The sequence below is a fragment of the Phocoena phocoena genome, chromosome 1 (assembly GCF_963924675.1).
Source record: "Phocoena phocoena chromosome 1, mPhoPho1.1, whole genome shotgun sequence".
NCBI lineage: Eukaryota > Metazoa > Chordata > Mammalia > Artiodactyla > Phocoenidae > Phocoena > Phocoena phocoena.
The window spans coordinates 116,590,950-116,617,935 of NC_089219.1; the positions used below are offsets into that span (position 1 = coordinate 116,590,950).

Below are 26,986 nucleotides of genomic sequence, written 5' to 3' on the forward strand. Positions count from 1 at the left end.
CTTGGTCCCGCCATGGGAGCCTAAGCGCCCCGCATTCCCCCCGGCCCCCTGCCCCTGGGGCCCTGAGGGGGAAGAGACTGCGATCTGGGACGGAGAGGGGGCGACCAGACTCAGGAGCCCCCCTCTACACCCCCCCATCGTCCGCGCTGCCCGTCCGGGAGCGCGGAGTTCGTAGCGACCCGGAACGCTGCGGATACAAAGGCGCCGGACCGAGTGGGGCGCCGGCGGAGCCCACCCGGCAGTTCGCAGCGGCTGGTGAGTGCCGGGCCGAAGGGGCGCGGGCAAAGTTTGCAAAAAAAAAAAAAAAAAAGGAAACAGAAAAGGGGACAATCATGCAAGGGGCCAGGGGGTGCCCAGTCCCCCAGCGAGTGGTGTGGCGTATGGCGGAAGGGGGGCGCGGGGTAACCCCCTTCCGATCCGTTCTCCCACTGCACAGCAGAGTGCCCCCCAACTTTGGGGAGAGGAAGGGGCGCGTGGGGAGGGGGCGGAGCCCGGGCCTGGAGAGCCGGGGACTTTCCTGGGCCCGGGGCCCGGCGCCCGGCGGGGGCCTTAATGTTACCCGGGGAGCCGGTTGAAGTCAAAGGCTGGGAGTGTGTGTTGGAGGTGGGGGGAGAGGCAGTGGAAGGATCGAAATCTGGAGGTGTTGGAAGGCGAGGGTGTTTAGGGATGCATACACACCTCAGAAGTGTGGGGAGGGCCGGGGGCAGGTATGCGTTGAGCGTGTGATGTGGAGTCTGGGGAGACCCGCCCGAGGAGAGTATAGGGGGTGTTCGTGCAGGTCGAGGATGGGGATGGAGGCCAGAGACCCGGACACTGTGTTATCTATCGGGGCCCAGAGGACAGGCGCCGGCATCCCTCTCTCCACTCATATTTACCCATTTCAGGGGCTGTGGGCTCTGCATTGGTGAGTTTTAAAGGCTTGGTGGAGCATCAGTGTGCATGATTCTTTGTTTTTTTGTGTGTGCACCTTGAAGTGCTGTGTGTTCCTGCAGGTGGGTTTGGAGATGAAGGTGGTTTTCTGTGCCTGAGTGTGTGTGCACCCAGGGAGGAGCCAACCATGTATCTGTGGTGTGTTTGGATATGTATTTATGGGTATACTGTGGGGAAGGGGTGTGTATCTATGTGTGTGAACTGGGTGGGGGTTTATGGGAAAGAGATAGACAGGTACTGAGGAAGGTGGGTGTGGGGCAGAATGGGGCATACCTGGATAGGTGTGTGTGCATCTGTGTACTGGAAAGGGATGCGAGTGAAGGTGTTCTCTTGTGTGTAAAACCTGTGCTGATAGATAAGTACCAGCGTGTGCCTGCCATACCACACACAGGTGGTGTGTGTATTTCTGAGTGTGTATTGGGGGTACTGCCACTTGCCTCTGCAGGCAGATTTTCCTGGCAGAGAGCCCCAAAGGAGGACTGCCTGGAGGATTCTGAGGCTTCTTGGATGGCCCTGCCCTGGTTTTGAGGGTAGTGCCTTAAGTATCTGAGACCTATGGGTGGGAGTGAGTGGGCCATTTTATGAGGTGCCTGTTTTGGACAAGGGTGTGTGTTGTGGGGAATAGGGAACAGGGGTTCAGGTTGTAGTCCTAGAGGAATCTGGGGGATTGGAGGAGTCAGGGAGAAGAAAAAGAGGGACATCCTCTTATTCTACCTTATAGGTAGGGTTCTAGTGCTTGGAGAGGCTACATTCTTGGCTTCCCAGCCCAAGTTCAGCCCCCTCAGGCCACAGTTTTCTTGTAAAGCCATCTTGGAGTTTGCCGTTTCAGAGTCCACAAACTGCCCTGCCTCTAGGATCCTATAGTTCCCGAGGAGTCTGGGATTTTGGTATGGGATGGAGGCCGGAGGAAGGAGAGCCGGGGCGTAACATCTTGGGTTCCCTTCCCAAGGGAAGGGAAGGGGTTGAGAAGGTAGCATGGGAGCTCTGGGGAGGGCAGTGGAGGGTGTTTCTTCAGGAGTGTCTGCAGGTGTGTCTGTGTGGTTTATCACACTTTCTTTTTGCTGGTGAGAAGCATGATTGGGATGGAGCTGTGGTCTGGGACTAGGTCTCAGGGTGAGGAATAGGGGCTGAGCTTGCCAGGAGGACAGTTGTCCCTGTGGTGGGGAAGGGGCAGGCACTCATCCAGGGCTGTACTCACCGTCATGATGGTGCGGTGGGAAGTGGATGTATCTGTCCCCAGAGAAGCAGCATCTACGTTCTCTGTCTCTTTCCCTCTCTCTCTCTCTCTTTCATTCTTTCTCTTTTGGGATGAAGGGAAGGGGCTGGCCATCTTTGGGATGCTTGCCTTGTTTGCCCATCTCACTCTCAGTCATTTTCCTTTTGCTGACAGAGGTTAGATCGAGGCACCCAGTTTTAGGAGCTGAGGCTGTGAATGCACAGGCCCATTAGGGTCTCTGGGTAATTCCCTAGTGGGAGTTCCTAATGGGCATGTGCAATTGGAATGTTCCCTCTTTAGCCCTCAGGGCTCCCCACCTTTCTTAAGCCCCCAGATTAAGAGCAGAAAATGTTGGGACTAGGGGTGGGGCAGAGAAGGAAAAGACTGGATTAAAAAAAATGCATGATTGCCCCAAACCTGACACCTACCTGATGGGTAAGGTTCCCAGGGCGAGCGAGGTTCTTGCATCTAGGATGGTGTGCTCTGGGGTACCTTCCAGAGTACCTTGTTTGCTCCTGGCCTCTCACTGCATGCATGATGTATTATACTGGTGTGTGTTGGGGGGCTTTTCCAAGGAGGAGTGGACTTGTGGTCAGACATTAGGAAAGGCCGCCTCTGAAAGTACTTCATACTGAACTAGTGGCCGCGTTGCCCCCTCCTCCCCCATTGTCTTGCTTCTGCCCTCTCTCCCCCTAATTCTTCTGGGGCCGGCCTCTCTGGTGTTCCCCCTCTGCTTCTCTGCTCCTTCGAGATCTGAGGAAGGGCCCCCTTCCCTGTCCCTAGAGCAGGACAGACTTTTATCTGCTTACTTGGTTTCCAAGAGGTCCTTTCAGTTAGAGGGGGATCAACTTGACTTACAGAAGCTTTGTGGGGAACAGTGAAGAGATCTGGGATGCCCCTCATCCCCTGAGCTTGAGGGTCTTCAGTTTTCCTTGGTATTCCTCCCTGAGCAGCTCCCCACACTGTGAGGCCAAAGGGAAGCGTCCAGCAGAGTTGGCTGGAATTAGTACTTAATAATCTTGTGACATTGGGCAGGTTCTTAAAACCTATTCCTCAGCCTCTTAGATGTCTTAAGACACTATCCTCAAGACTGCCCTGGTGGTCCAGCGGTTAAGACTCTGTGCTCCCAGTGCAGGGGGCCCGGGTTCGATCCCTGGTCAGGGAGCTAGAACCCACGTGCCACAACTAAAAGATCCTGCACGCCGCAACAAAGATCCCGCCTGCCGCAACTAAGACCTGGCGCGGCCAAATAAATAAATAAATATTTACCAAAAAAAAAAAAAAAAGGCACTATCCTCCCTCCCCAGATTGGGCCTTCCTCCAGGAACCTCTAGTGGCCTCCTTCCCTGGGTTTTAGCCTGCTCTTAAATTATAGTTTGGCCATTTCCTAGTTCTGAGACCTCAGATAGAGTAGATAACTTTTGAAGCCTCACCTGTAAAATGGAGTTAATAATAGGCCTTACCTCTTAGGTTTATGAGGATTAAATGAAGTAATATAGAGAGAGTACTTCACACGGTGCCTGGCACTTGGGAAGCCCTCAGTAAACGTTAGCTGGAATGGTTTGGGTTCTGATTGATGATTATTAAAGGAGTGAGTTCTGGGTTGGGGAGGAGAGCTAAGCCTTGGTTCTGCACTTCTTCTGGCAGAACATATTGGGCACTGCCTACTATTTGCCAGGTGCTGTGTGAAGCACAAGGGATGGAGGGGTGAATAAGACTGGCTTTCATAGGGAAAATGTGCATAAACATGCCAATTCACTCTAACCCAGTGAGTAGTATATGGAGGTGTATTCAGGAGGGCACCGGAACGTGGAGCAAGAGTGCTTGGTCCTGGCATGGGTGTCAGGGAGGGTTCCTGGAGGAGATGTGCCCTTAGTTGGATGTTTTTTAACTGAGATGAAATTCACATCACATGAAATTAGACATTTTAGGGACTTCCCTGGTGGTCCAGTGGTTAAGACTCTGCAAGGGGTGCAGGTTCAATCCCTGGTCGGGGAACTAAGATCCCACATGCCGCGTGGTGTGGGGAAAAAAAAAAAAAAAAAATTAGCCATTTTATTATTTATTTATTTATCTATTTGGCCACGCCGTGCGGCTTGTGGGATCTCAGTTCCCTGAGTAGGGATCGAACCCGCACCCTCGGCAGTGAAAGTGCGGAATCCTAACCAGTGGACCGCCAGGGAATTCCCTAAAATTAGTCAGTTTCAAGTAAACAGTGGCACTTTGTACACCCACAGTGTTGTGCAACTACCACCTCTATCTAAAAACACTTTCATTATCCCCCAAAGGAAACCTGTACCCATTAAGGATACAAGTTAATGTATCCTCCCCATTCCTTACCTCCCAGCCCCTGGCAACCACCAATCTGCATTCTGTCCCTATGGATTTACCTATTCTGATGTTTTATATAAATGGAATTATACAATGTGTGACCTTTTGTCTTGCTTCCTTCACTTAACATAATTTTTTCAAGGTTCATCCACGTTGTAGCATCACACCTCCACTCCTTTTCGCGGCTGAATCATATTTCACTGTGCGGATCAACCTTAGCTGGATTTAAAGGATGAGTTAGGCAGGCAGGGAGGGGCCTGGGGAGGGTGCTGCAGGTAGAGGCTGAGCGTGAGCTAGAAGGAACCGGGGGTGCTGGTGAGCCACATGCGGCTGGTGTTGTTGGATCTTGAAGTATTAACTGGGGTTTTGGCCTCAGTTTCCCTGCCTATAAAATGAAGTCCTTTGTGGTTGGCTGGGGATGGAGGCATTAGGGAGAGGAGAGGCTGGAATATTTTATTGCCTCTTCTCAGGGTCTGGGTCGCAGATGGGACTTTTTAAAACTTGCTCTTTCTTCCTCTTTCCTGGGCAGCTCCCTCCAGTATGCATCTGCCCTCATCCCTGTGGGTACCCGTCTTCCTGTTTTACTGGGCATTGACTTCCCCTCTCTCTGAATTGACCTGAAATTTCTCTCACGCTCTCCAGGTGGGTATCCCTGTTCATGGGGAGATTTTGGTAGCAGAGGTGAAGGAAAAGGCCTGGGAGTAAATCCTCACACTCGTTCCCCAGCAGCCTTCCCTGTTTTTTTTTTTTTTTTTGCGGTACGCGGACCTCTCACTGCTGTGGCCTCTCCCGTTGCGGAGCACAGGCTCCGGTCGCGCGCAGGCCCAGCGGCCATGGCTCACCGGCCCAGCCGCTCCGCGGCACGTGGGATCCTCCGGGACCGGGGCACGAACCCGCGTCCTCTGCATCGGCAGGCGGACTCTCAACCACTGCGCCACCAGGGAAGCCCTTCGGCAACCTTCTGTCACCTCTTGTCTTGTGATGTGGAGAGAAATGAGGTGGGTCAGGAAGACTCTCTCCATCCCTTTCTCCACACTGCTTGGTTCAGAGTAGGAGGCAGAGGCCTTGTGTGGTGGCGCCCTTTGGAAATTAGGTGTTGCTGTGCTTGTCTGATGCCCCTGGCAAGGCTGGTAATTACAGACATGACAGCTGGGAACGGCTTTGGGAGAAGTGGCCTTAGAATCAGCGGAGCTGAGGATTTCCTGGTAATCAGGGTGGGGCAGTGAGAGGGGCGAGTGGGAAGTTGGGGGCTGGAGTGGGTCGGGAGGCTTGGGGCCCCCTTCTCCTGCCACTCCACACACAGCTGAGCTTAGTGCCTGCAGGAGAGAAGGAGGTGATTAGAGCCCAGGCCCTGCCTCACTGTAAATGTGGAAGGAGGGAGGGGAAGAGAGAGGCTGGAGGACCCAGGAGCCCCTGAGGAAAGAGGCAGAGAGTGTGATGAGGGGTTTTGGCTGCTCTCTCAGACCTGGGTGTGGTCTAAGTTAGAGAGGGTCCGTCATTTGGGGGCTGGGGCCAGCACTGTAGCCGAAGTGTTGTTTCCATCTTATTCCGGGTGGGGTCTTACTTCTCACAATGAGGTTATGGGAACAGGGAGTGAAGGGGATTGGCTGTGCACCCTCTATAGTAGAAAGAGGTGGAAACTAACATTTTTTTTTTTTTTTTTTTTTTTGCGGTACGCAGGCCTCTCACTGTTGTGGCCTTTCTCGTTGCGGAGCACAGGCTCCGGACGCGCAGGCTCAGCGGCCATGGCTCACGGGCCTAGCCGCTCCGCGGCATGTGGGATCTTCCCGAACCGGGGCACGAACCCGTGTCCCCTGCATCGGCAGGCGGACGCTCAACCACTGCGCCACCAGGGAAGCCCGAAACTAACATTTTATTGAGCATTTGTTACATGCTTGACTCCGTGATATTCTGTATACGTTATTTCTTTGAACGCTCGACCTTCTGAAGTTGGCACAATTATCCCCATTTTACAGATAAGAAAACTGAGGTTTAGAGAGGGCAAGCAACTCATCTAAGATTACATAGCTCCTCAGAGGCTATGCTAGGTCTATCTGATGTCATTTCTCTTCCGTTTCCCAAAGTGCTCTTTCCACCTTTCCCTCCTCTCATTTCATTTCGTTCAGGTTTTGTTCATTATTGCCTTTAATCTCGAACTTGAATAATTCCCCTATCTCCTGAAAAGCAGACACGAGTCCAGATGTCAGCCTGAGGAGTAGAGATCTCTACCCTTGAGGGAGGGTGTCAGTCTGCTGGAGGAATGGGGTCTCCTAGGAGGAGCACCTTGTTGTCACAGCCTGGGGCAGGCCTGCCACCTGGGCAGAACATCCCCGGGGGGCTGGCCTGTTCCTGTCTGCTGGGTCACTTCACACGTGGGGGCTCCAGCCACCGGCCACCATAACCCATCGAGTCTTGTTTTGATTGGAAGGGCCTGGCCCTCGTTGTCTGTAGAGTTTTCCAGCAACCCCCTAACAATATCCCTCAGACCCCAGAGAGTTTCACCAGAGAGCTCATGGCTCCCCCAATCTGGCTAGAAGAGAGAGTGTGTCTATGTGTGAGGGTCTGGGGCGGGGGCTCTGGTTTTTTAGGGTGAGTGGAGGTACACAGGAACAGGTGCAGAGCCCGAGGTGTGAATGCAGTAACTTGGAAAGCAACCGAGTGTGAACAGAAACACTTATTTTTGTCCCCTGCTTTACTCCAAGATTGGGGTGGCAGATATAAGGGTTGGGGGATGTTGAGGCTCCTCAGAAAGAGTGAAAACCTCAGGTGGTGGGTTTGTCAAGACAGTGGAGGTTGGCTGGTGCTTGGGCCTTTCAGCTGGCTCGGTTTTCCTAGATAAGAACTGGCTGATTTACCAGGTCAGAGGCCCTGGAGTGAAGCAGGAGGAGAAGGTTTTCAGAATGGGGAGACCCAGGGAGAGCCAGGCCTGCCACCCGCACCCCTAGTCACACTGTGTCTTGCACCCTTAGGCCCTCCCTACTGCTTTCCCCACACAAACCGACCTTTGTTGCCAGCGTCCCCACGTCACAGCTCTCCCCGTCCACGTGCAGACCTAAGGTTGGCTGACTCCTCATCCTGACGAGCTGCTTTCTACTCGCCCCCCCCCCCACCCCGAGGCAGGCGCTGGGTGAGCAGGCTTTGAAGGTCTCTTGGGGTCAGGGACAGGTGGGGCCCACCTAGGACAGTAGGCTAAGAAGAGGCGGAGGCATTTTTGTTTTCCGTGAGGGTGGGCATATGGAGCGCACAGGAGTTGGCCTCTGGGTCAACGTGGCTTGCCCGCCTCCTGTTGTCCACCTTCTCCTGTCCCTGAGGACAACTCAAGGTGCCTATTTTCCTTCTTGGCTCTTCCGCAGCTTACGTGGTGGGCACGTAGGGGCCGGTCCTTTGCCCTAGCTGAGGGAGGAAGAAGCTCAGAGCCTGGTGGGTGGGAATTATGGGGCCTGCTCATTGGTGAAAATTTAACAGAGCATCCAGGCATCTAGAAGCCCCGGTTACCTTCTCCCCAGCTTAGCATCCTGTCTCCTCTCTGGCTTCCTCCTGGGACAGATGCCAAAGGGATTACTGGCCCCTTCTACCGAGCACTCCTTCCTCCCGCCCAGTGTTCCTTTCCAGACCGACTGGGAATGGGTCTGGGGGAGGCAGGGAATGTAGCGCTATGGTGTGTGTTCAACATGCGTGTACTTGTGTGCAGTGCGTTGGGGGCAGGGACATTCTGAGAGCCGGGCTGGGGGTGGGCGTGCTGGAGAGAAAGCAGAGCAGGTCTTTACAGAACCTGCCTGGCCAGGGTGGGTGGAGCTGGGCGGGGCAGGCAGGAGCCATTCCAGGTTTCAGAGGGGGAATACGAGGTGTACATGTGTCTGTGTCTGTGCTTAAGTGTGTCTGTGGATTTGAAGGGTCCTCAGTCTCCCGCTCGGCTTTAGTTCGAGAGAGATTAAGGAAGTAGGTGGAGAAGGGCTTGGCTGTGGCTTCCCTAGCTCCTTTTCAGTTAGAATGCAAGCTCAGGTATCCTGGCCGGGAGCCCAATCCATGGGCCCTCCCCTGCTGTGCTCCTCGCACTGGGGTCTGGTGGTGAACAACTGCTCTGGAAGCATAGACTGTCTGCACGACCCAAGCACGGCTCTTCCCGTTACTCAGCCCAGTGAGGAGAGGGACCCTGCCCACTGCCCCAGGGCTCTAAGGAGGGTGAGCTCATGTCTGGGGCCGTCCTGGGAGAGTGCCCGTTAACAGGGCAGGGGCGGGGCTTGGTGCCAGCTTTTGGACATCTGCTTCCGGCTCTTTCCTAGCCCTCAGCCCACTGAGATCCAGCTGTTCTCTCTGGCCTCCTGGACAGCACTGTCACTTAAGGACACAGGGGCCTTTTTCAGGGTACAGGAATGGGGGGGGGAGCAAAATCCCATTTTTGGTCTAGGGCCTGGGGCTGGTCCTGGCCCACTTTGTGCCTTAGTTCTTTTCGTGGTAGGGAGAAATGGGCCTCCTGGGATGCAGGACTCGTCCGTGGCGCAAGGCTGGATGGGAATGAGGAAGGAACACTGAGATCCTCAGTCAGGAGTGGTCGGTGGGTGGAGGCAGAAACCAGCCCTTACAGGGGAAGGGGCTCTTCAGTCTCAACTGTCTCAACAAGCTTAGGCCTGTGTAGCCTCTGTCCCTTTGTCACTGAGGAAGAAGGGGTAGGGCAGGAGCCAGTGAATTCTCTCCTGTCCTGGCCATCTTATAGTCTTGGCTATTCCAGGAGCCAGAGTCCAAGAGGAGTGTCGTGGAGGAACCTGGTCTCACTCCAAGAGGAGAATGCCTCAGAGTCAACAGTGTTAGTGAGGTCTTTCTAACAATGGAGGCCAGAAAGGGCTACCTCGGACGTAGTACCATGAGCTAGCACCCTTCTTTCTTTGGGCCCTACCTTTTTATCTGCAAAACTTGGGGTTGCACCTGGGAGGCCTCTTCTAGCTTAGTGCTGGGACCTACCGAGAGTTGGGTGGGTCAATCCACTGTCTCCTCCTGTGGTGGTGGTGGGGCGTGGAGAACGATGTGGGCACAGTCAGAGGTTCTGGAGCCTCCCTCTCCTCCCTGCGAGCTTGTTAGGTGCTGCATTTTCCTCCCACATCGGACACCTCCTGCCTCTACCGGTGTCTGACAGGGCGGCCTGGATCGAGCACATCTGTGAAACTCAGGGAGTGATGTGGCAAAGAGGAGAAACCAAGTGGGACAGTTAGTTGTGACCTGGAATCTGCTCTCCCTCACACTAGCTGATGTCTTGGCAAGGTGCTTGGTCTCTCTGGGCAGACATCTAGCTCCTTGGATACTGGGCTGGGAGATGGGACTTCTGGTGCCCCCCAGGAGGGTGGGCATCCAGCACTTTGGGTGGAACTCACATTGATATCCTTGGACAGAGGCAGTGGTAGGTGAAGCTTAGGGAGCCATGGGGCTGGGGGCCCACATGTCCACACCTCCCATGATTTGTAGTGGGGAAGAGGGTGCAGGGCACATGCAGTAAGACTTAGGCTCTTGTGTAGGAATCAGAGACCTTTTCAAAAAAATTGAAGTATAGTTGACTTACACTGTTGTGTTAGTTTCAGATGTACAGCACAGTGTTTAAGTATTTTTGAAGATTATAGGAATCAGAGACCTTTAATGGGCAAGGGTCCACAGACTCCTCTGCAGGAAGGGTCTAAAGAGGTGATCATGCCCATTTCCTTGCATCCAGAGGCAGGACCACCCTTCCCCATCATGGCCTGAGGAGAGGAAGGCCATTTGTTTAAAAAATGGCCCTATCAGAGCACTGCTCCTGTAGGATGAAAACTTTTGGCTTCCTGTCCTCTTTCTTATCCTCTTCCCCCCTCCAGCTGGAAGTGCATTCTGAAATCCCACACAAGCGCCTTCCGCTGCGCCTCGGGTCTGGAACTCCCAGCCCTGTCCTCGGAGGAGGAACTGCAGGCACCCTTTCTGGGTGCATGTTTGTGTTCTGTCCCCTCCCCACCTTCTTCTCTACCTGGTTGCCCTGCTCCCACAGTTCCTTCCCCCAGCCGGATCTGGGTCCTGTCTCTGCCTCCTTTCCCCACCCCAGGCCTGAAAGGAGCTGGGACCGGGTGGTGGGATAGCCCTGGGCTAGAGCAGCAGGGGGAGGTGGTGACCACGGCCGCCTGCCGTCTTGTCATTGGTCCTCAGCACGCGCCTCGCGTGGGGCTGCCTGCGTCTGTGTCCAAGGCCTTGTCTGCCTAGGCTGCTCCTCTGAGTGGGGCAGTGGGGAAGGGGCTAGTCTTGGTCTGACTTTTGGCCAACACAAACCCCTCCGATGCCTCCCACCCCACCCAGGGCCTTACTCCCTCTGCCTGTTGCCGGGTTTTGAGTGTATTTTTTCCAGAGGCCTCTGATTGTTTCCTGAAGAAACCCGATCCCAGAGCTCATACAAAAGCTGGGGCTGCCAGAGGAGAAACCCCATTCTCTCCCCCTCTGTCCCTACCCCCCCACCTCCATAACCTCTCTCGCTTGGGATGCTGGGTATGGGTTCCAGGACCTGGCTGCCATCACCTAGGCAACAGGGGGCTTTGGTTGCCATGGTGATCAATGTGGGAGAAGCTGGGCAGCAGGGACAAAAGCCCCCACATTTCCCCCCCCCCCCAGCCCTCCTCCCAGTCCTCTTGGGATGATACTGAGACACATTCCATTAATTTTATTTCTGAAAGGCCTTTGGAGGGGAGAAGGGTCTCCTTTTTGTGACGGCCTCTCTCTTCCCTCCCACTCTCCTCTCTGGCCAACCCCAGATAATCCATGGTTGGTTTGAGCAGGGGACCGGGTGAGTGTGTTTGTGTGTCTGGGGTGGGGTGGGGGCAAGGTGAAAAGCAATGGAACACACTCCCTTTTACAGTCTCCCGCCCCCCAAACCAGGGCACTCCCTGCCCTGCAGCAAGTCCGGACTTCCCTCCCAGTCCTGTCATGCCTCCCACATTTCCACTTGTTGATCTCATCCAGCGATCCCCTCCCCCACTCTCTTCCCTGGGAACGCTGCCCACCCAGGAGACCCTCCAAACCCCTGATTCCTGAGACCGATTAAACAAGGGGAACTTCTGCCCTTCTCTTTGCTCACCTCCCATCCTTCCCCACAGCCTCTCCAGTGCTTGGATTAGTTCCCTGGGGTATTTGAGGGGACAGCAGGCAAGGGCCTCAGAAACTGGGTTCATTTTTGGCCCCTCTCTTTGGTAGGGGAGGAAGGAGCATGTTTTGGTGCTTTCTGGGCACCTTGAGTTGGGTTGGCAGGGGTGGGAGAAGCAGGCCAGGGGAGCTGGGTTTATGTTGGGTCTTTAATAAGTAGCTGCGAGGAAGGTAGGGAGCTTTAGGCCAGGGCAGCTTAGAACAAAGGGTTGGGAGGGGACTGGCACCCTTGTCTGGTTTGAAATTTATCTGTAGGGGAAGTACAATGGCATCAGCTTCCCTCCTGGGTGTGTTTGAAGTGGTGGTTCTGGTCTGGTGTGTGTGTGTGTGTGTGTGTGTGTGTGTGTGTGTGTGCGCGCGTGCGCGCGCGCGTGCGTGTGTGTGACTTTAGTTGTACAAGCAGCAGGATTTATTTATACCACCTCTTCCCCAGGTCTCAGAGGAAGTATCTGGGGATTAGAGTAGGAATGATCCTGAAGCCAGAGTGTATTCATTGCTTAATTTATTACTCGCTGAGCAGTTTCTTAAAGTACTTCTTTTACCCCCAGGATGCGTACAGCAGCCGCACGAGGTGTGTATCATTTTCCCTATTTTACCAATGAGCCTACCAGGCTGCCAAGCACAGAGAAGTTAAGTAACTTGCGCATGGTCACACAGCTCATCAGTGGGACAGTTAGGCTTGGAATTCAGACACTTGGCTGCAAATCTCAGGCTCTTTTTGCTGTTGGCTCTGGCAGACATGAGAATTCAGGCTGGGGAGATGGAGAGTCTGGGTTCTGGTGTCTCTGTCTGGACTGGAGTCCGTGGCAGTTCTTTTCATCTTTATTTCTCCACCTGTCTCACTCTGTAACCCAGTTCTCTTTGAACCTCCTGGTGAAATTCAGTTTTTAGGAGGATGACTAGAAAGAATAAGCTGAACCACAGCAAGAGAGCTGCAGGTGATATGTCTGAACTGTATCAGGGACTAGACCAGTAGAATGGGTTCTTGGGGGAGACGGGGTAGTGGAGCCCAACATGTAATTTACAGACAGGGAGATGAACAGAGCCTTGTTTGTAGCAAAGGTTTTTAGAAAGGTTTAGGGTGGGTTAAGATCCTGTGTCTCTGTTTTCCTAAGTATGTTTCTGTCACACACTTGCCTTGACATGGGGCTATTGACAGACATCACTAGGCCGTGGAGTGCCTCCACATAACTCTGTTAGGAGGATAAATGAATGGATTTATTATTGATTTCACCTCCCTACAGTCGTTGCGGTTTCCCTGAGACTCAGGTGGGTATTAGTTACTTTCTGTCTGCCCATGGGAAGCTGGTAGATACAAATATGTATCAATCATAGTTCTTATTCTCAAGTTACTGATGGTTCAGTTCAGTTGGAGAAAAGTTAACAACTACATAAAGCAAATTAACGTAACTGACCTCTGGCAGCACCTGGCTGATTTTATTCCTACCTTGAAACACTCTAATTCTTGGCTGCGTGACAGCCCGCTCTTCTGGCTTCCAGGCTCCTCTGGCCTTGCCTTCTCAGCCCCTTTGCCTGATCCCTTTCCTCGGACACGTTTACATATTGGAGTTCTCAGGGACCCCCTATTTAACCCTTTCCCTGGGTGATCTCATCCATTCCCTTAACCTTGCACACCATCCATACCTCTAGCTCAGACTCTTTTCTGAGTCCAGCTCCTCTGACACCAGCTGCCTGTTCCACAGCCTGTCTCACAGCCATGAACTCAGCACACTGGAAACTGAACTCACCAACTTCCTCCCCGGTCTTCCCACCTAATAATGGCACGACCACCTACTCTCTTGCTCAGGCCAGAGATCTTGACGTTCCCCTCCCCCTCACGCAGTCCAATTAAGTCCTGTTGGTCCTACCACCAACATATGTCGCAAAAGTGACTATTTCCCATCTCCTCTGCTGCTCTGCCCCATCCAAGCCTCACCACTGTAGTCGCTTTTTTGTTTTTCAAATTTAATTTTATTTATTTATTTTTGGCTGCGTTGGGTCTTCGTTGCTGCACGCGGGCTTTCTCTCGTTGCGGCGAGCGAGGGCCACTCTTCATTGCGGTGTGCGGGCTTCTCACTGCGGTGGCCTCTCTTGTCGTGGAGCGTGGGCTCCAGGCATGCGGGCCTCAGCAGTTGTGGCACACAGGCTCAGTAGCGGTGGCTTGCGGGCTCTAGAGCACAGGCTCGGTAGTTGTGGCTCGCGGGCTCTAGAGCGCAGGCTCAGGAGCTGTGGCGCACGGGCCTAGTTGCTCCGCGGCATGTGGGATCTTATCTGACCAGGGATCGAACCTGTGTCCCCTGCATTGGCAGGCAGACTCCTATCCACTGCGCCACGAGGTTAAGCCCAGTAGTCGCTTCTTTACTCATCTCCCTACTTCTGCTTTCTCCTCTTTCCAGTCCATACCTGCATAGTTAAAACCCTTTGCAGGCTTCCCATGAGCTCTTCCCCTGACCCATGGAGTGTGCAGTAACCCGGCCCCCGGCCACCTCTTCAGCCTCACCTTCCACTGCCCTCTCCCTTCCGCAGCTCTGGCTCCATTGGTCCACCCAACTCTGCTGCCTTTGGCCTTCCGCGGGGGATTCCAAGCTCTGCAGGCTTTTCCCTCCGCTCTGCCTGCTTAACTCCTGTGCTCTTTCGGGCTTGGCTGTTGCTTTCTGGAACTACTCAGTTCAAACGAGCCCCGCTCCCCAGACTTGCCTGTCATACTGTCCTCGTTATTCTCCTTTCATCACTGATGTAGTTAGTCGTTTACACTCACCTGTTTACTTGTTTAGCGTGCACCTGCCCCGCTAGATTGTGAACTCAGGGTCTTTTCACCACTGTACCCAGGGCCTAGCAGAGTACATGGTTCCTAGAAGGAGCCTAAGCAAGAGCTGATGACTCAGTGAGTGAAGGTAGGAAATGACTGCTCAGTGCACAGGGATGATGATGGTGGGGTCGGGGTTGGAGGGGAAGATGTAACATTGGGTGCTAGGGGAGGTGGGGGCTTTCGTGAGGGGAGTAGGGGCTGTGCTTTGAGGAATGAGCAGGATTTGGTTGAGAGTGAGAGAGGAGGCGAGAAGGAGAGGTCCTTCTCCCTCCAGAATTAGAAGGTGAAAGTATAGAAGAAAGATGCTGCCCCTCAGCCCACAGCTAGCCAGGTAAGCTCATGACCTTGCCTGGTTCAGGATGTTAGGTTGTCAGAGAATGGTTTCTACTCGCCTTTTCCTCCTGCCCCGCACCACGTGATCCGTAGTTTCTATTCCTTACCCCCGCTTTGTGCGTACACACAAGCACACACACGCACACACACACAGCCTCAGGGGGAGCCGCCAACTTGACCTGGCAGTAACTATGGGTATGTTTGCCGTAGATGCTGGGGAGCGGATGCCAAGAGAAGCAGCCACAGGCAGTCCCCTGTGGGCACACTCAGAACTTATGAGCGGGAGGAGATGAGGGGAGAGAAGGAGAGGCTTGGGGTAGCCTCTGGGCAGAGCTAGCTGCCTCCTGCTATGGTCTCCACTGGTCCAACCAGTTGGCCTGGCCAGAACCTGCCTTCTCCAAGTCTTAGTTTTCCTGGCTGAGAATAGGAAAGCATTGCCTGGTTCTCCCTTGCAGGGGGTCCAGTGTTGGGTCATTCTGGGTGGCCTTTGCTGGCCCTCTTCCCCCACCCCTGTGCCCTGGGCACAGTCTGGGGGTGCTCTTTCTAGGAGGCAGGGCAGGAGGAACTGGGCCCACTGGACAGAGCAGGAAGCTGGGTGCAGTATTCTCGGGTAGTGGCAAGGCTGCCCTGAGCTTCCCGCAGCCGCCTCTTGGGGATGGCCTTCCTCTCCACTCTGACCCCACGGAAAGCTCCAGCTCCCCACTAATCAGCTGCTTCCTCTCCTCAGGAGGGCCGCTTGATTTTCTCTGAGACCAGCCCACCCGTCCAGCAAAATAGAGTCCCTCAGGGTGACGGTTGATTTTCTAAAGGTGCCCCTTGGCCTGAAGAAGTCGGTGCTAAAGGAGGTGGCAGTGGGGCCCCCCAAAAGGCCCCAGCCTGTGGCCCTGGAGCGCTACAAGGCGCGGCGTTCAGACGCCATGGACACCGAGTCCCAGTACTCAGGGTATTCCTACAAGTCGGGCCACTCCCGCAGCTCCCGCAAGCACAGGTGGGTGTGCGTGGGGCATGACGCAGGTGGGGGGGGGGGAGGGGTGGAAGCATGCACAGGGGTGGTGGACTGGGGGTGGCTGCGGAGAAACCCGGGTCCTCCCCTTGACCTCCTGTGCCTGTTCCCCTGGCCTCCTGCTGCAGGGACCGTCGGGACCGACACCGCTCTAAGAGCCGAGACGGGAGCCGTGGGGACAAGTCGGTGACGATCCAGGCTCCAGGGGAGCCCCTGCTGGACAATGAGTCCACGAGAGGGGATGAGCGGGTGAGCGTCAGGGGCATGAGGTCTAGGCCAGGTGTTTTCCAGACTGATCCTTGGAGAAGTTAGAGGTCCATGAGAAAGGGGAAGGGCCTGGAAACCTGGTGTCTTCCGACAGAGACCAGATCAGGGAGGGCATCTTGTGTCATACTTCTGCCAAGTGTCCCAAGCCAGGACCTTGTTTCAGTAGAATGCAGTAGAATTTCAGTAGAATTCAGAGATCCCTTTGGAAGCAGCAGCCTCTTTCGTCTTTATGACCCATGTGACTTGGGCTGTGTAATGGGAATCGCCTGGCTCCTCTGGGCTCAGGCCCGCCAGTTAGGGGGTTGGGAATCTGGAGTGGGAGGGGCTGGGGGTGTGGCAGCCTTGAGTTCTCCTTGAGCCTAAAGGCATGGGCACTCCAGCGCTCTCTGGTGTCGGACTCTAGAATAGCACCTCTGGTCTTAGGGTAGGTGGGAGGAGTCGATGGAGAAAGGGGAGGGAGAAGAAGTGAGCCTGGAGAGACGGAGGAGGTTCTGCAAGAGAGTTCTCTGGGACAGGGCTGAGCAGGTTGCTCCTGGTCTAGCCTCTCTGGCCCACTGTGTGCACCTGGCAGGGAGGTCAGGGAGCAGAACCCAGTGCTGGCAGAAGGCAGAGGCAGGATTTGAGTTGACTGTGAGGTTGTCCATGTCTCATTCTTCCTTTTCTTTCTTCTTGGGAGCATCTTAGGGGGCTGGAGACTTCACAGGACATCTCTGTGACTGACACTGGGGATTCCTGGGTCTTGGGAGCAGATCACTACCTGAGGGAAATGTTCTTTTTCTCTCTTTCCCAATCCCATCTTCTCCCAGAGACCTGGCCTCCTGGCCTCCTGAATTCTTGAAATGACCCTGAGACCTGATCAGCTCCTGTTGTTGACGATTCCCCAGGCCCTTGACGCTTGGAATGCCTAGGCAGTGTGACTGAGGGTCATATTAGGGTTCCCTGAGCTGAGAGCAGGCAGCGCCTCCACTTTTCATCTTCTGGTCAGACTCTTCTCCTTTCCTCGGGGAGGAGATTCTTCCACCCCCTAGTCGCTGACCCTGCCAGGCAGTCTCCTACACTCCCCATTCTGTGTCTCTGTCCTGTAGCCTGAATCGCCTGGGTGTCAAAATGTGACTCCATGTTCCCAGACTGTCCACGAGTTAAGGGTGTAGGCACGGATGACCACTGGTGGCCTTGGGGCTCCTCTGAGGGATGGCATCCAGCCCCCGCAGAGAAACAGCTTGAGTGGACCACACTCAGAAGGGCACCAGGGGACCTCAGCCTGTCCACCCACTTGCCTCCGGGAACAGGCAGCCCCTGTGTGGTGGGCATTCAGATGGCCCAATAGAGCCAGCCAGGCGGACCAGAGACCCAGAGTGGCCCCGAGTCCACACTGCGTCTCACATGCCCCTCATTAGTCACTCACCTTCCCCAGCCCTTCCTCCCGGTGTCCTCTTCTCTTTGCCGTGCTGCCTTTGTCAGGTCACTCCCTTAACTAGAAACCTTGAGTGGCTCTCCGTACTTGGAGGATAGGTACCTGTTGCTTAACCTGGCCTTGCAGGTGGGCTGCTCGAGCCTGCCCGCTTTGCCTGGAGAGTCTGACCTCGGATCCCAGTCTCTGGCTGAGCGGCTCCCTGGCATCTGTCTTGTACCCTCTGCTCTGAGGGTACATGGGTAGTTTTTTGCTGTCTGGCTGATGGCATGAAGCTCCCACAGGGCCCAGGTCTCAGATGTCCCATCTCTGCAGAGGCCAGGCTTGGGCATGCCATGGAGCTCAGTAAATACTTTGATGGCCGCATGTTTGTTGATTACCTTCTTTTCTCCTCTCCCTGCTTTGCTCTCTATCTTCTCTCCGCTCACCTTTTCTCCTGTGTCCCTGCCTCCTCCTCCTCTCCCCACATTGCTGCGGCCCCTCCCGATGCAGGACGACAACTGGGGGGAGACGACCACAGTAGTAACGGGCACCTCGGAGCACAGCATCTCCCATGATGACCTCACACGCATCGCCAAGGACATGGAGGACAGCGTCCCGCTGGACTGCTCCCGGCACCTGGGCGTGGCGGCGGGGGCCACGCTGGCCCTGCTGTCTTTCCTCACGCCGCTGGCTTTCCTGCTGCTGCCCCCACTGCTGTGGCGGGAGGAGCTGGAGCCGTGCGGGACGGCCTGCGAGGGCCTCTTCATCTCCGTGGCCTTCAAGCTGCTCATCCTGCTGTTGGGCAGCTGGGCCCTGTTCTTCCGCCGGCCCAAGGCCTCTCTGCCCCGTGTCTTCGTGCTGCGTGCCCTGCTCATGGTACTCGTCTTCCTGCTTGTCGTCTCCTACTGGCTCTTCTACGGCGTGCGCATCCTGGACGCCCGCGAGCGTAGCTACCAGGGCGTGGTGCAGTTTGCCGTGTCGCTGGTAGATGCCCTGCTCTTCGTGCACTACCTGGCCGTGGTCCTCCTGGAGCTGCGCCAGCTCCAGCCTCAGTTCACGCTCAAGGTCGTGCGCTCCACCGACGGGGCCAGCCGGTTCTACAACGTGGGCCATCTCAGGTATGGGCGCATCGGGGCAGGCAGACGGGCCTGGGGAGGAGGCTGAGAGGACCGTAGGGTAGGAGGGTGTGATGGTGGGGCTGGAAGGGACGGGTTAGGAGGGCTGTGTGGGACGGAGTTGCGTACTCCGCACATCCTAGGTTTTCAACAGCGTTTGTCAGGCTAAGGGTCCTGGAGCAGGTAAGGCGGGAGTCAGGAGTTGGGAGTGAATAGATGAACAGACAGTTAGCGATCGGGGATCTTAGAGAGGGATGGACCAAAGAGGATAAATGTTTGGGGCATGAACAGGGGCTTTTTGGAATCATGTTTCTAGCTCTTTCTTGGAGGCACAGCCTCTTGAGGGCACTCAGTCAGTGGTCACAGAGATGAGCTGGCCAGAGGAGGGACTCCCCCCCAGAGGAAAAGATAACGAGGAGAGTTCTTCAGCCCCCCTAAACTTGTGGGCAGGATGCCCGCCCTGGCCATCCAGAGTGTCAATAGCACCTCCTGGTCCTGCAGGGAATCTTGAGGGGAGAATGATGGAGGGGAGGAAGTGATCCTTGGCTGGGGACCCTGGCCCAATGCCCTTTCTCCCCTGGGCTTCAGCACGGCAGGGAAGGACTGGCAGGCCCAGCCCTGGGGAAGGCTTGGGAGCCTGGTAAGTAGACCTCAGGCCCTGAGCCAGGCTCCTTGGAAGCAGCTTGTCCCTGCCCTCTGTCCTCTCCTGCCCTGCCAACCTGCCCTGATGTGTCCCTCCCCCTGCGCCCCTTGTCTGTCCGTTCTCCCTCCCCCTCCTGCCGTGTCCCCCACAGCATCCAGCGCGTGGCAGTGTGGATCCTGGAGAAGTATTACCATGACTTCCCTGTCTACAACCCTGCCCTCCTCAACCTGCCCAAGTCCGTCCTGGCCAAGAAAGTGTCTGGCTTCAAGGTGTATTCCCTCGGAGAGGGTGAGCGGCCCTGCTCCTCGGCCTCCTGGTCTCCTCCCAAGCAGGATTCCCAAGTTCCTGCCTCCTGTTTCTCTTTCCCCCTTCTTCCCTTGCTTTCTCCTTTCCCCAGCCCGTGTCCCAGCCCCTTCTGTTCTGTCATTTCCCTTAACTCCAGGTGGCTGGTCTCAGCTGCTGACTCTACTTGCTGTCCCTTTATGCTATGGTGCGTCCCCTTAATCTGGCTCCTCTGCGTCTGCTCACCAGCCCTGGTCCTAAGCCCTCGCTCTCTGAGCCCCAGAACCTCCTGCACTGGGGAGGAACATGTGCGGGACTCCTGCCATCTGGTGCCTTCCTTGTTGCTTTCCTGTGGGCCTCTCCCAGACGCGGCCAGGAGGGTTGGGAACGGGAGGCATTGCTGGGGGGTGGACACAGCTTCCTCTGGATGCGTCAGGTTGCTGGCTCCAGACTTCCTGGAGCGAGAAAGGAGGCCACGCTCTGAAGTGGCCATCCCCTCTCTCTCCTGCTCCTGTGCAGAAAACAGCACCAACAACTCCACGGGCCAGTCCCGGGCTGTGATTGCAGCAGCGGCCCGGAGGCGGGACAACAGCCACAACGAGTACTACTACGAGGAGGCCGAGCACGAGCGGAGGGTGCGCAAGAGGAGGGCCAGGTGGGTCCCTGGGGGAGGAGGGGTTGCTGGGGGCTGTTGGGTGTGGATAGGCTGGGGAGAGGAAGACCATCGGCTTCTGTAACTGCTGATGATATGGGTGGGGTGTGTGCATTCGCTTTCTGTTGCTGCCTTAATAAATCACCATGAACCCGGTGCTGCAAACACCCCACACTGATTGTCTCACAGTCCCATGGGTCAGGCACGGGTGAGCTGGACCCTCCACTCAGGGCTCATGGGCTGAAATCAAGATGACTCTCGTTTGAGCCTGAGTCCCCTTCCAAGCTCACTGGTTGTTGGCAGAATCAGTTCCTTGTCACCTGGACCCATAGGCAGTTCACCTTTTCCTCCGGGCCAGCAAGACCAGGTCTGTCTCTGACTTCTGCCACCAGCCAGAGAAAACTCTGCTCTTAAAGGGCTCATGTGATGAGACCAGACCTGTCAGGATAATCTTCTTATTTTAAAGTCAACTGACTCAGCACTTTCATTGCATCTGCAAAACGTACCAAGATTATTGGTTGTTTTTTTTTTTTTTTTTTTTTTTTGCGGTACGCGGGCCTCTCACTGTTGTGGACTCTCCCGTCGCGGAGCACAGGCTCCGGACGTGCAGGCCCAGCGGCCATGGCTCACGGGCCCAGCCGCTCCGCAGCATGTGGGATCCTCCCGGACCGGGGCACAAACCCATGTCCCCTGCAGCGGCAGGCGGACTCTCAACCACTGCGCCACCAGGGAAGCCCAGTACCGAGATTATTGGATAACCAGGGGATGGGCATCTGATGGAAGTGGACGGGGCATTTGAATTCTGCCTACACAGTGGAGCAGGGACTATTAAAGGATGTGAGCCTCCCTGGCAATGGCAGAGATTGAGGCTAGACTAGCCCTCCTTCCAGTAGATCTTGTAGGCTTGCTCAGCAGATGGTACATTTTTACCTGCAAAAAAATACCATATGCTAACACATATATATGGAAACCAAAAAAAAAAAAAAAAAAAGGTCATGAAGAACCTAGGGGCAGGACGGGAATAAAGACGCAGACCTACTAGAGAATGGACTTGAGGACGCAGGGAGGGGGAAGGGTAAGCTGGGACAAAGTGAGAGAGTGGCATGGACATATATACACTACCAAATGTAAAACCGATAGCTAGTGGGAAGCAGCCGAATAGCACAGGGAGATCAGCTCGGTGCTTTGTGACCACCTAGAGGGGTGGGATAAGGAGGGTGGGAGGGAGGGAGACGCAAGAGGGAAGAGATATGGGAGCATATGTATATGTATAACTGATTCACTTTGTTATAACGCAGAAACTAACACACCCTTGTAAAACAATTATACTCCAATAAAGACGTTAAAAAAATAAATAAATAAAATAAAATAATATCCATTTATTTCCCGGGGGAAAAAAAAATGAGGTTCTAGTGCCCATATCTTGGTAAATTCTTAAACGCTGTCCTCACTTCTCCTTTTTTCCTGTTCACATTGTTATGTGAATGCTAGTTGTGCCTGAAGATTCTTTCTTGGTGCTTACTGTTTGCCAGGGCCCACCTTGGTCTGTTGGGATTTCCACGGAGGAGGAGCAGAGGGTCATGGAACTCTGCCCTTCCTCCCACATGATCTCCAGACTTCCAGGGAGAAAGGTAGCCCTGACCCTGTTCTTACACGAGGCTGCAGTAGACTGAAGGTCAGCAGCTCCATTTCTGTGACATTCCAGCAAGTCTCCAGGTGTCTCAGAAAAGGCCCTCGTGGGAAGGAAACCGGAGATGTTCCCTTCCTCCTCTACCTTCGCCCTGACTAGGATCTTTGGATCTCCTGTTCTGCCACCACCATAGAGGACGCTTGCCTTCCCCATTCCCTTGCTTGTAACTAGGAGAAAACTGTTTCCCTTGGTTCAGATCCTGAGTCAAAAGGATCTTTTCAAAAGAAACTTTACTGAGACACTTGGGGGAAGCAAAAGAATAAACAGAGACATGGTAGACTTACGCAGATCCACACGTTTACTTAGCCCAGAATCCCATCCTAAGCTGCTTGAAGTCCCCAGGTTCCTGGGTTTCCGGATACTGGTATTGTTTTGTATGTCTGGTACACTGCTATTGTTTTGTATGTCTCTATGCTTTTAATATAAATTGGCTTCTTTTCCCTGCTTCCCCCTTAACAGTATATTTTTGAGATTCACCCTTGTCTGTATATCTGGTTTGTTGCATCTCATCACTGCAGAGTACTCAGAGAAATCTTCCACCATCCTGACCAATATTTGGATGACGGTCATCTTCCTAATTTTTTCCATTTTGATGAATAAGTAGTATGTTATTAACATTTTAATTCTCTGATTACTATCCAGTGACTACTTCATCTCTTTTTCAGTCTTTCAGGTCTCTTATGAATTATTTGTTCACTCCTTTGCCCATTTTCTATGCTGTTCTTACCTCTTCCTTCTTGATTTGCAGCATATATTTTGCATTACCTCTGCCCACCCCAGGTGTTAGTTAATGTTGCCCATGCTGTCCTGGTTGAATAGACATCTGTCATTTTGATGTAGTTATAGCTATTAATTTTTCACCCACTGAAGTGTGATTTGGCGGGTCTTAAGAAGGCTTTTTCTAGGGTTTGATCCATAGTTGTCTCTCTGGGTTTGACACTAGATTGTCCTCCTTGGGTCCCTGGGCTGAGCTCACTGAGCACTACAGCTGTTTCCTATCCCTAGAGGGGGAAAGACCCTCCCCATCTACCCAGCTGCACACATGCATGTTCACATGCACACACACAGCCCCCAAAGCCTGGTTCTTTTTTATTTTTGTTTTTGCGGTACGTGGGCCTCTCACTGTTGTGGCCTCTTGCGTTGCGGAGCACAGGCCCCGGACGCGCAGGCTCAGTGGCCGTGGCTCACGGGCCCAGCCGCTCCGCGGCATGTGGGACCCTTCCCGGACCGGGGCACGAACCCGCGTCCCTTGCATAGGCAGGCGGACTCTCAACCACTGCGCCACCAGGGAGGCCCCAAAGCCTGGTTCTTGACTCCGGTTGGGTGCGTATTTCTTCAGGGAGAGCACAAAAGCCTGACCTTGCTCAGGCTGCTGGAGGGCTGAAGCTGGGGGGAAGATGAGAGGTTGGTGTCTGGTCCATACTCCTCATGTCCCCCAGGCTTGTGGTGGCCGTGGAGGAGGCCTTCACTCACATTAAGCGGCTGCAGGAAGAGGAGCAGAAGAACCCCAGGGAGGTGATGGACCCACGGGAGGCAGCCCAGGCCATCTTCGCATCCATGGCCCGTGCCATGCAGAAGTACCTTCGCACCACCAAGCAGCAGCCTTACCACACCATGGAGAGCATCCTGCAGCACCTTGAGTTCTGCATCACTCACGACATGACACCCAAGGTAGGCCCATTCTGCCCCCGGCATCCTTCCTCTTTGGCCAGTTCTGGCCCCTTCCTTTCCACTTCCTTCTCCCTTATTCTCTCACCTCCTTCCGTACCCTCCCTCCCTCTCTCTCTCATCTCTACCTCTGTATAGTCTCTTCTCTCATCCATACTCCATCCACTCCATCTCTGCATGGGGTAAAATTCTTAGGTGGTGAGGAGAACGGGGAGTTTCAGGACCATTTTGGGAATGGTTGAGACCTATTTCTCCTCTCTGTAGGGGTTCTGGAATTTTCAGATCCAAACTCCCACCTTTAGCTCCCTCACCTCCAGAAGATGTTCTTTGCACTGTGCTCTTTTTGAGCCATTCCCACCCTTCAGCTCTACGGCCAACTTCCTAGACTTGCATCCCCTGAGCCATCTTTGGGGAACAGGTGATTAAACATGTTGCACTTTAACTGTGACACCTCTAGCTTTCTGCTGGTGCAGCCCTGCTGGACGTTACCCATACGAGCAGAAGGGAGAAGAAGGAAGGACGAGGGAGGGCTTGCCCAGGTCATAGCAGGTGCCAGGGATGAGGGGTCAGGAGAGCTGAGTCCCAGCCCTGACCCTACTGAGCCGTATCACCTCCGTGTGCTCCCGATCCCTCATTGATAAACTAGGGTCTGAGGCAGATGATCTCAGGCCCTTTCCTGCTCTGACATTCTGAGATCGTTTGCAGAGAGTGAGCCTGGGGACATCTTGGTGGTCTTTGGAAGCTGTACCCCTCGAGGGGTAAAGGAGGGTGGGTGGGTGGGTGTGTGGGAGGGAGAACTTCCTGTGAAGTCCCTTCTCCCTTCCTCAGGCCTTCCTGGAGCGGTACCTGGCGGCTGGACCCACTATCCAGTACCACAAGGAACGTTGGCTGGCCAAACAGTGGACACTGGTGAGCGAGGAGCCAGTGACCAACGGGCTCAAGGATGGCATCGTTTTCCTCTTGAAACGCCAGGACTTCAGCCTGGTGGTCAGCACCAAGAAGGTCCCATTCTTCAAACTCTCCGAGGAATTTGTGGACCCCAAGTCGCACAAGTTTGTCATGAGGCTGCAGTCTGAGACCTCGGTGTGACTGTGCAACAGCAGGGGGAGTGGGAGACGCGGGGGGCTCCTGAGGGTGGTGGGGGCGTGGCCCTCAGGCCCTGCCACGTTCCTGCCACCTTCTTCCTCTTGCTCTAGTTTTTTTTTTCTACTTGAATTAACCACCCCCCCCCACCTGTCTCCTCCCCTCTTCCTTATTTACCCTATGTGAACCTGGAGAGACCATCCTTCTGTCAACAGTACCTGGGAAATTCCCTCTCCTTCTCCCACCCCCCTCACTTTTGTATCACTCCCGGCCCTGCAGGAACCAGTGCCTCTCTCCCTCTCCTTTCCCCGGGTGACAGTCTCTTCTGAAAGGGCACAGGGACCACCCGAGCCCCACTCTCGAACCCAGGTTCTTATAAGCAGTTCTATCCAGCGGCCCCCAAAAGGGTTTCTCTGGGGGGCTCCGATCTGACTCCAGAGAGCCACGGTGCCAAACTCCTGAGCAGCACTACCTGCGGCCTCCTGGCGGCAGGTGGATCTGCTCCCCCTGCCCGCTCACCCCAAGCTGGAGTTCTTGGGCAAGGATCCTCCTACACAGCCCCAGAGTCCGGGGCCTCCCTGCCAGGGTTATTTGCTTCCAGCTGTTTGAGCCTCTGTCTCCCATCCACACATATTCAGAGCAAGGGAAGATCCCATCCTTTACCCTGACATGTCTACCTTCCATTTCTGATTTGTGTGGTCACGTGTGACCACAGGCAAACTGAGATGGAACCCCTCTGTGACCACTTTTCCTGGGCCCTGGGGGACAGACAGTACCTTTCTTCCAAGGGGTCTTTCCTGTGCAGCCCCTGGGGGAAGGTCAGGAGAGAGCCCCGTGAACATCGCTGACCCCTACCCTCTGAACTTCCTTCACCTCTGTTCCCACCATGGTGGGATGGGTCTCCCCCTTCCCAGTGAAGGATGCCACGTAGACTCCTATACAGAATTAGTGGCTTGCAGACCCTGACCCACCCTGGTGATCTCAGCCAAATGTTTTTCTTTCCTTCACCAGCCATCCCCAGTCTTGCTGTCTCTTCTCTCAGCTCCAGAGACCTGTTGCCTCATCTCTTTTTTGGGGGGAGCCAGCAGCCCCTCCTTATCCCCTGCCTTAAGTCCACTTCTTTGCCTCAGGGGTCTCTTTTCCTTGGCCGGCCAGGGTCCCCCCCTGTTCCCTCACTGCCTGGTTTTCTGGGCTCTGGTCTCCCTCTGTATTGGGGTGAGGGACCAAGATTGCTGCCCTTGATGGGTACTTAGCCCCTCACCCCATTTAGCTTCCGGAGTCTTTGCACCCAATCTGAATTCTTGAGCAAAATTTGCTGGCCTTCTAATACTTACTTTCACTGTAAATCTGAGCCTTTAAATCAGACACCCTTAAATTATGTAGTTTTAGCCAAGGGGAATAGAACTAAGAAGTACTCACATACCTCCAGCCAGCACACATGTTGGGGAGCATTCTGGTGACTGGGCTGGAGCAGTCCCCTGGGCCAGTCCTCAGAGTAACTCACAATGCCCCCTTATAAGCCCGTCTTTCCCCTGGAAAACCCATTGGTTCTTGCCTTGTAGAGTGCACCCTGGGATAAGATCACAGTTGATCTCTTACCAGGGAGTCTTCTTCTCTGTGTAGTGGCAGCCCTGGGCATGATGGAGCCTGGGGATTGTCTCTCCTGCTGTCCTTTCTGAAAAAGCACATCTTTCCACACACCACTTACTAGAGAAGGGTTCTTCGGCCAGTGCTTACCTTGTCTGCACTTGGGTGGATTATGGGGCTGACCTAGGCAGCGCCTGGAGGTCAGCCTTGGGCTGGGGCTGTGGGTTTGGGGATAAGCCTGAGTGAGATACATCCTGTCCTGGGGGTCCTGGGAAGGTATTTTTTCCTTCTCTTCAAAGACCTGGTTTCAGAGGAGTCCCTTCTTGGTCACATTTCTAAATACCTCACTATCCTGGAAAATGGGGCCTGGATGGTGATTGGGGTCACTGCCTTTGTGGGCAGGAGTGGGATGTGGTGTGGTTTGAGGAGGAGTTGGGGTGGGGAGAGGGCAAGTATTTGGGATCAGAGTCGCTGCCCTAGGTTAGGGCCCGGGGAATGTTTATTTTAAGAACCTGCCATGTTTTTAATCACTGTGATTTTTTTCATTCCCTTTTCCTAAAACAAAAAGACATTTTTTCCCCCCCGACTCTCTCTCTAAGCACTAAGGGCTGTGACTGAGAATGGTAGTGTTTTGGTCCTTTGCGTCAGAACTGTGGTATCTTTGTGTTCTTTGATTATTGTTATTATTATTTTTTGAAATGTCAGGATGACTTGTCAAGGGTATGGCTGTGTTTGTCTTTTGCTTCTCCTATATGGGAAGTTGTCTTCATGCTGTGAACTGCTGTGGGGTGTGCAGGTGACTCAGTCCCTCTGAGCAGTGTCCCCCACTTTGCCTGTCCCA

The 26,986-nt window shown here is 54.4% G+C and overlaps 1 protein-coding gene across 3 annotated transcripts; it reads left to right on the plus strand.

The window, feature by feature from the left end:
• VANGL2 (VANGL planar cell polarity protein 2) lies at positions 1 to 24,564 on the plus strand. 3 transcript variants are annotated; one of them, XM_065879710.1, is made up of 8 exons: positions 1 to 255; positions 15,490 to 15,750; positions 15,894 to 16,014; positions 17,936 to 18,543; positions 19,335 to 19,471; positions 19,985 to 20,120; positions 23,247 to 23,478; positions 24,304 to 24,564. In XM_065879710.1, the coding sequence occupies exons 2-8, from the start codon at positions 15,680 to 15,682 to the stop codon at positions 24,562 to 24,564; spliced, it is 1,566 nt and encodes a 521-aa protein (XP_065735782.1). In that variant the 5' UTR covers positions 1 to 255; positions 15,490 to 15,679. The 3 variants fall into 3 exon arrangements, with proteins under 3 accessions (XP_065735782.1, XP_065735776.1, XP_065735788.1); XM_065879704.1 differs by lacking the exon at positions 1 to 255 and having other exon boundaries at positions 15,680 to 15,750; positions 15,894 to 16,020; positions 19,335 to 19,475; positions 19,992 to 20,120; XM_065879716.1 differs by lacking the exon at positions 1 to 255 and having other exon boundaries at positions 15,680 to 15,750; positions 19,335 to 19,475; positions 19,992 to 20,120.
• The last annotated feature ends 2,422 nt before the right edge of the window (positions 24,565 to 26,986 follow it).

What these genes read in the sequence shown, in the direction of transcription:
- VANGL2 (XM_065879704.1), top strand. Translation starts at nt 15,680, where the DNA reads ATGGACACCGAGTCCCAGTACTCAGGGTATTCCTACAAGTCGGGCCAC. An exon ending in GTGCGCAAGAGGAGGGCCAG is followed by an intron (nt 20,121 to 23,246) that starts GTGGGTCCCTGG and finishes CATGTCCCCCAG; the next exon opens with GCTTGTGGTGGCCGTGGAGG. An exon ending in CTCACGACATGACACCCAAG is followed by an intron (nt 23,479 to 24,303) that starts GTAGGCCCATTC and finishes TCCCTTCCTCAG; the next exon opens with GCCTTCCTGGAGCGGTACCT.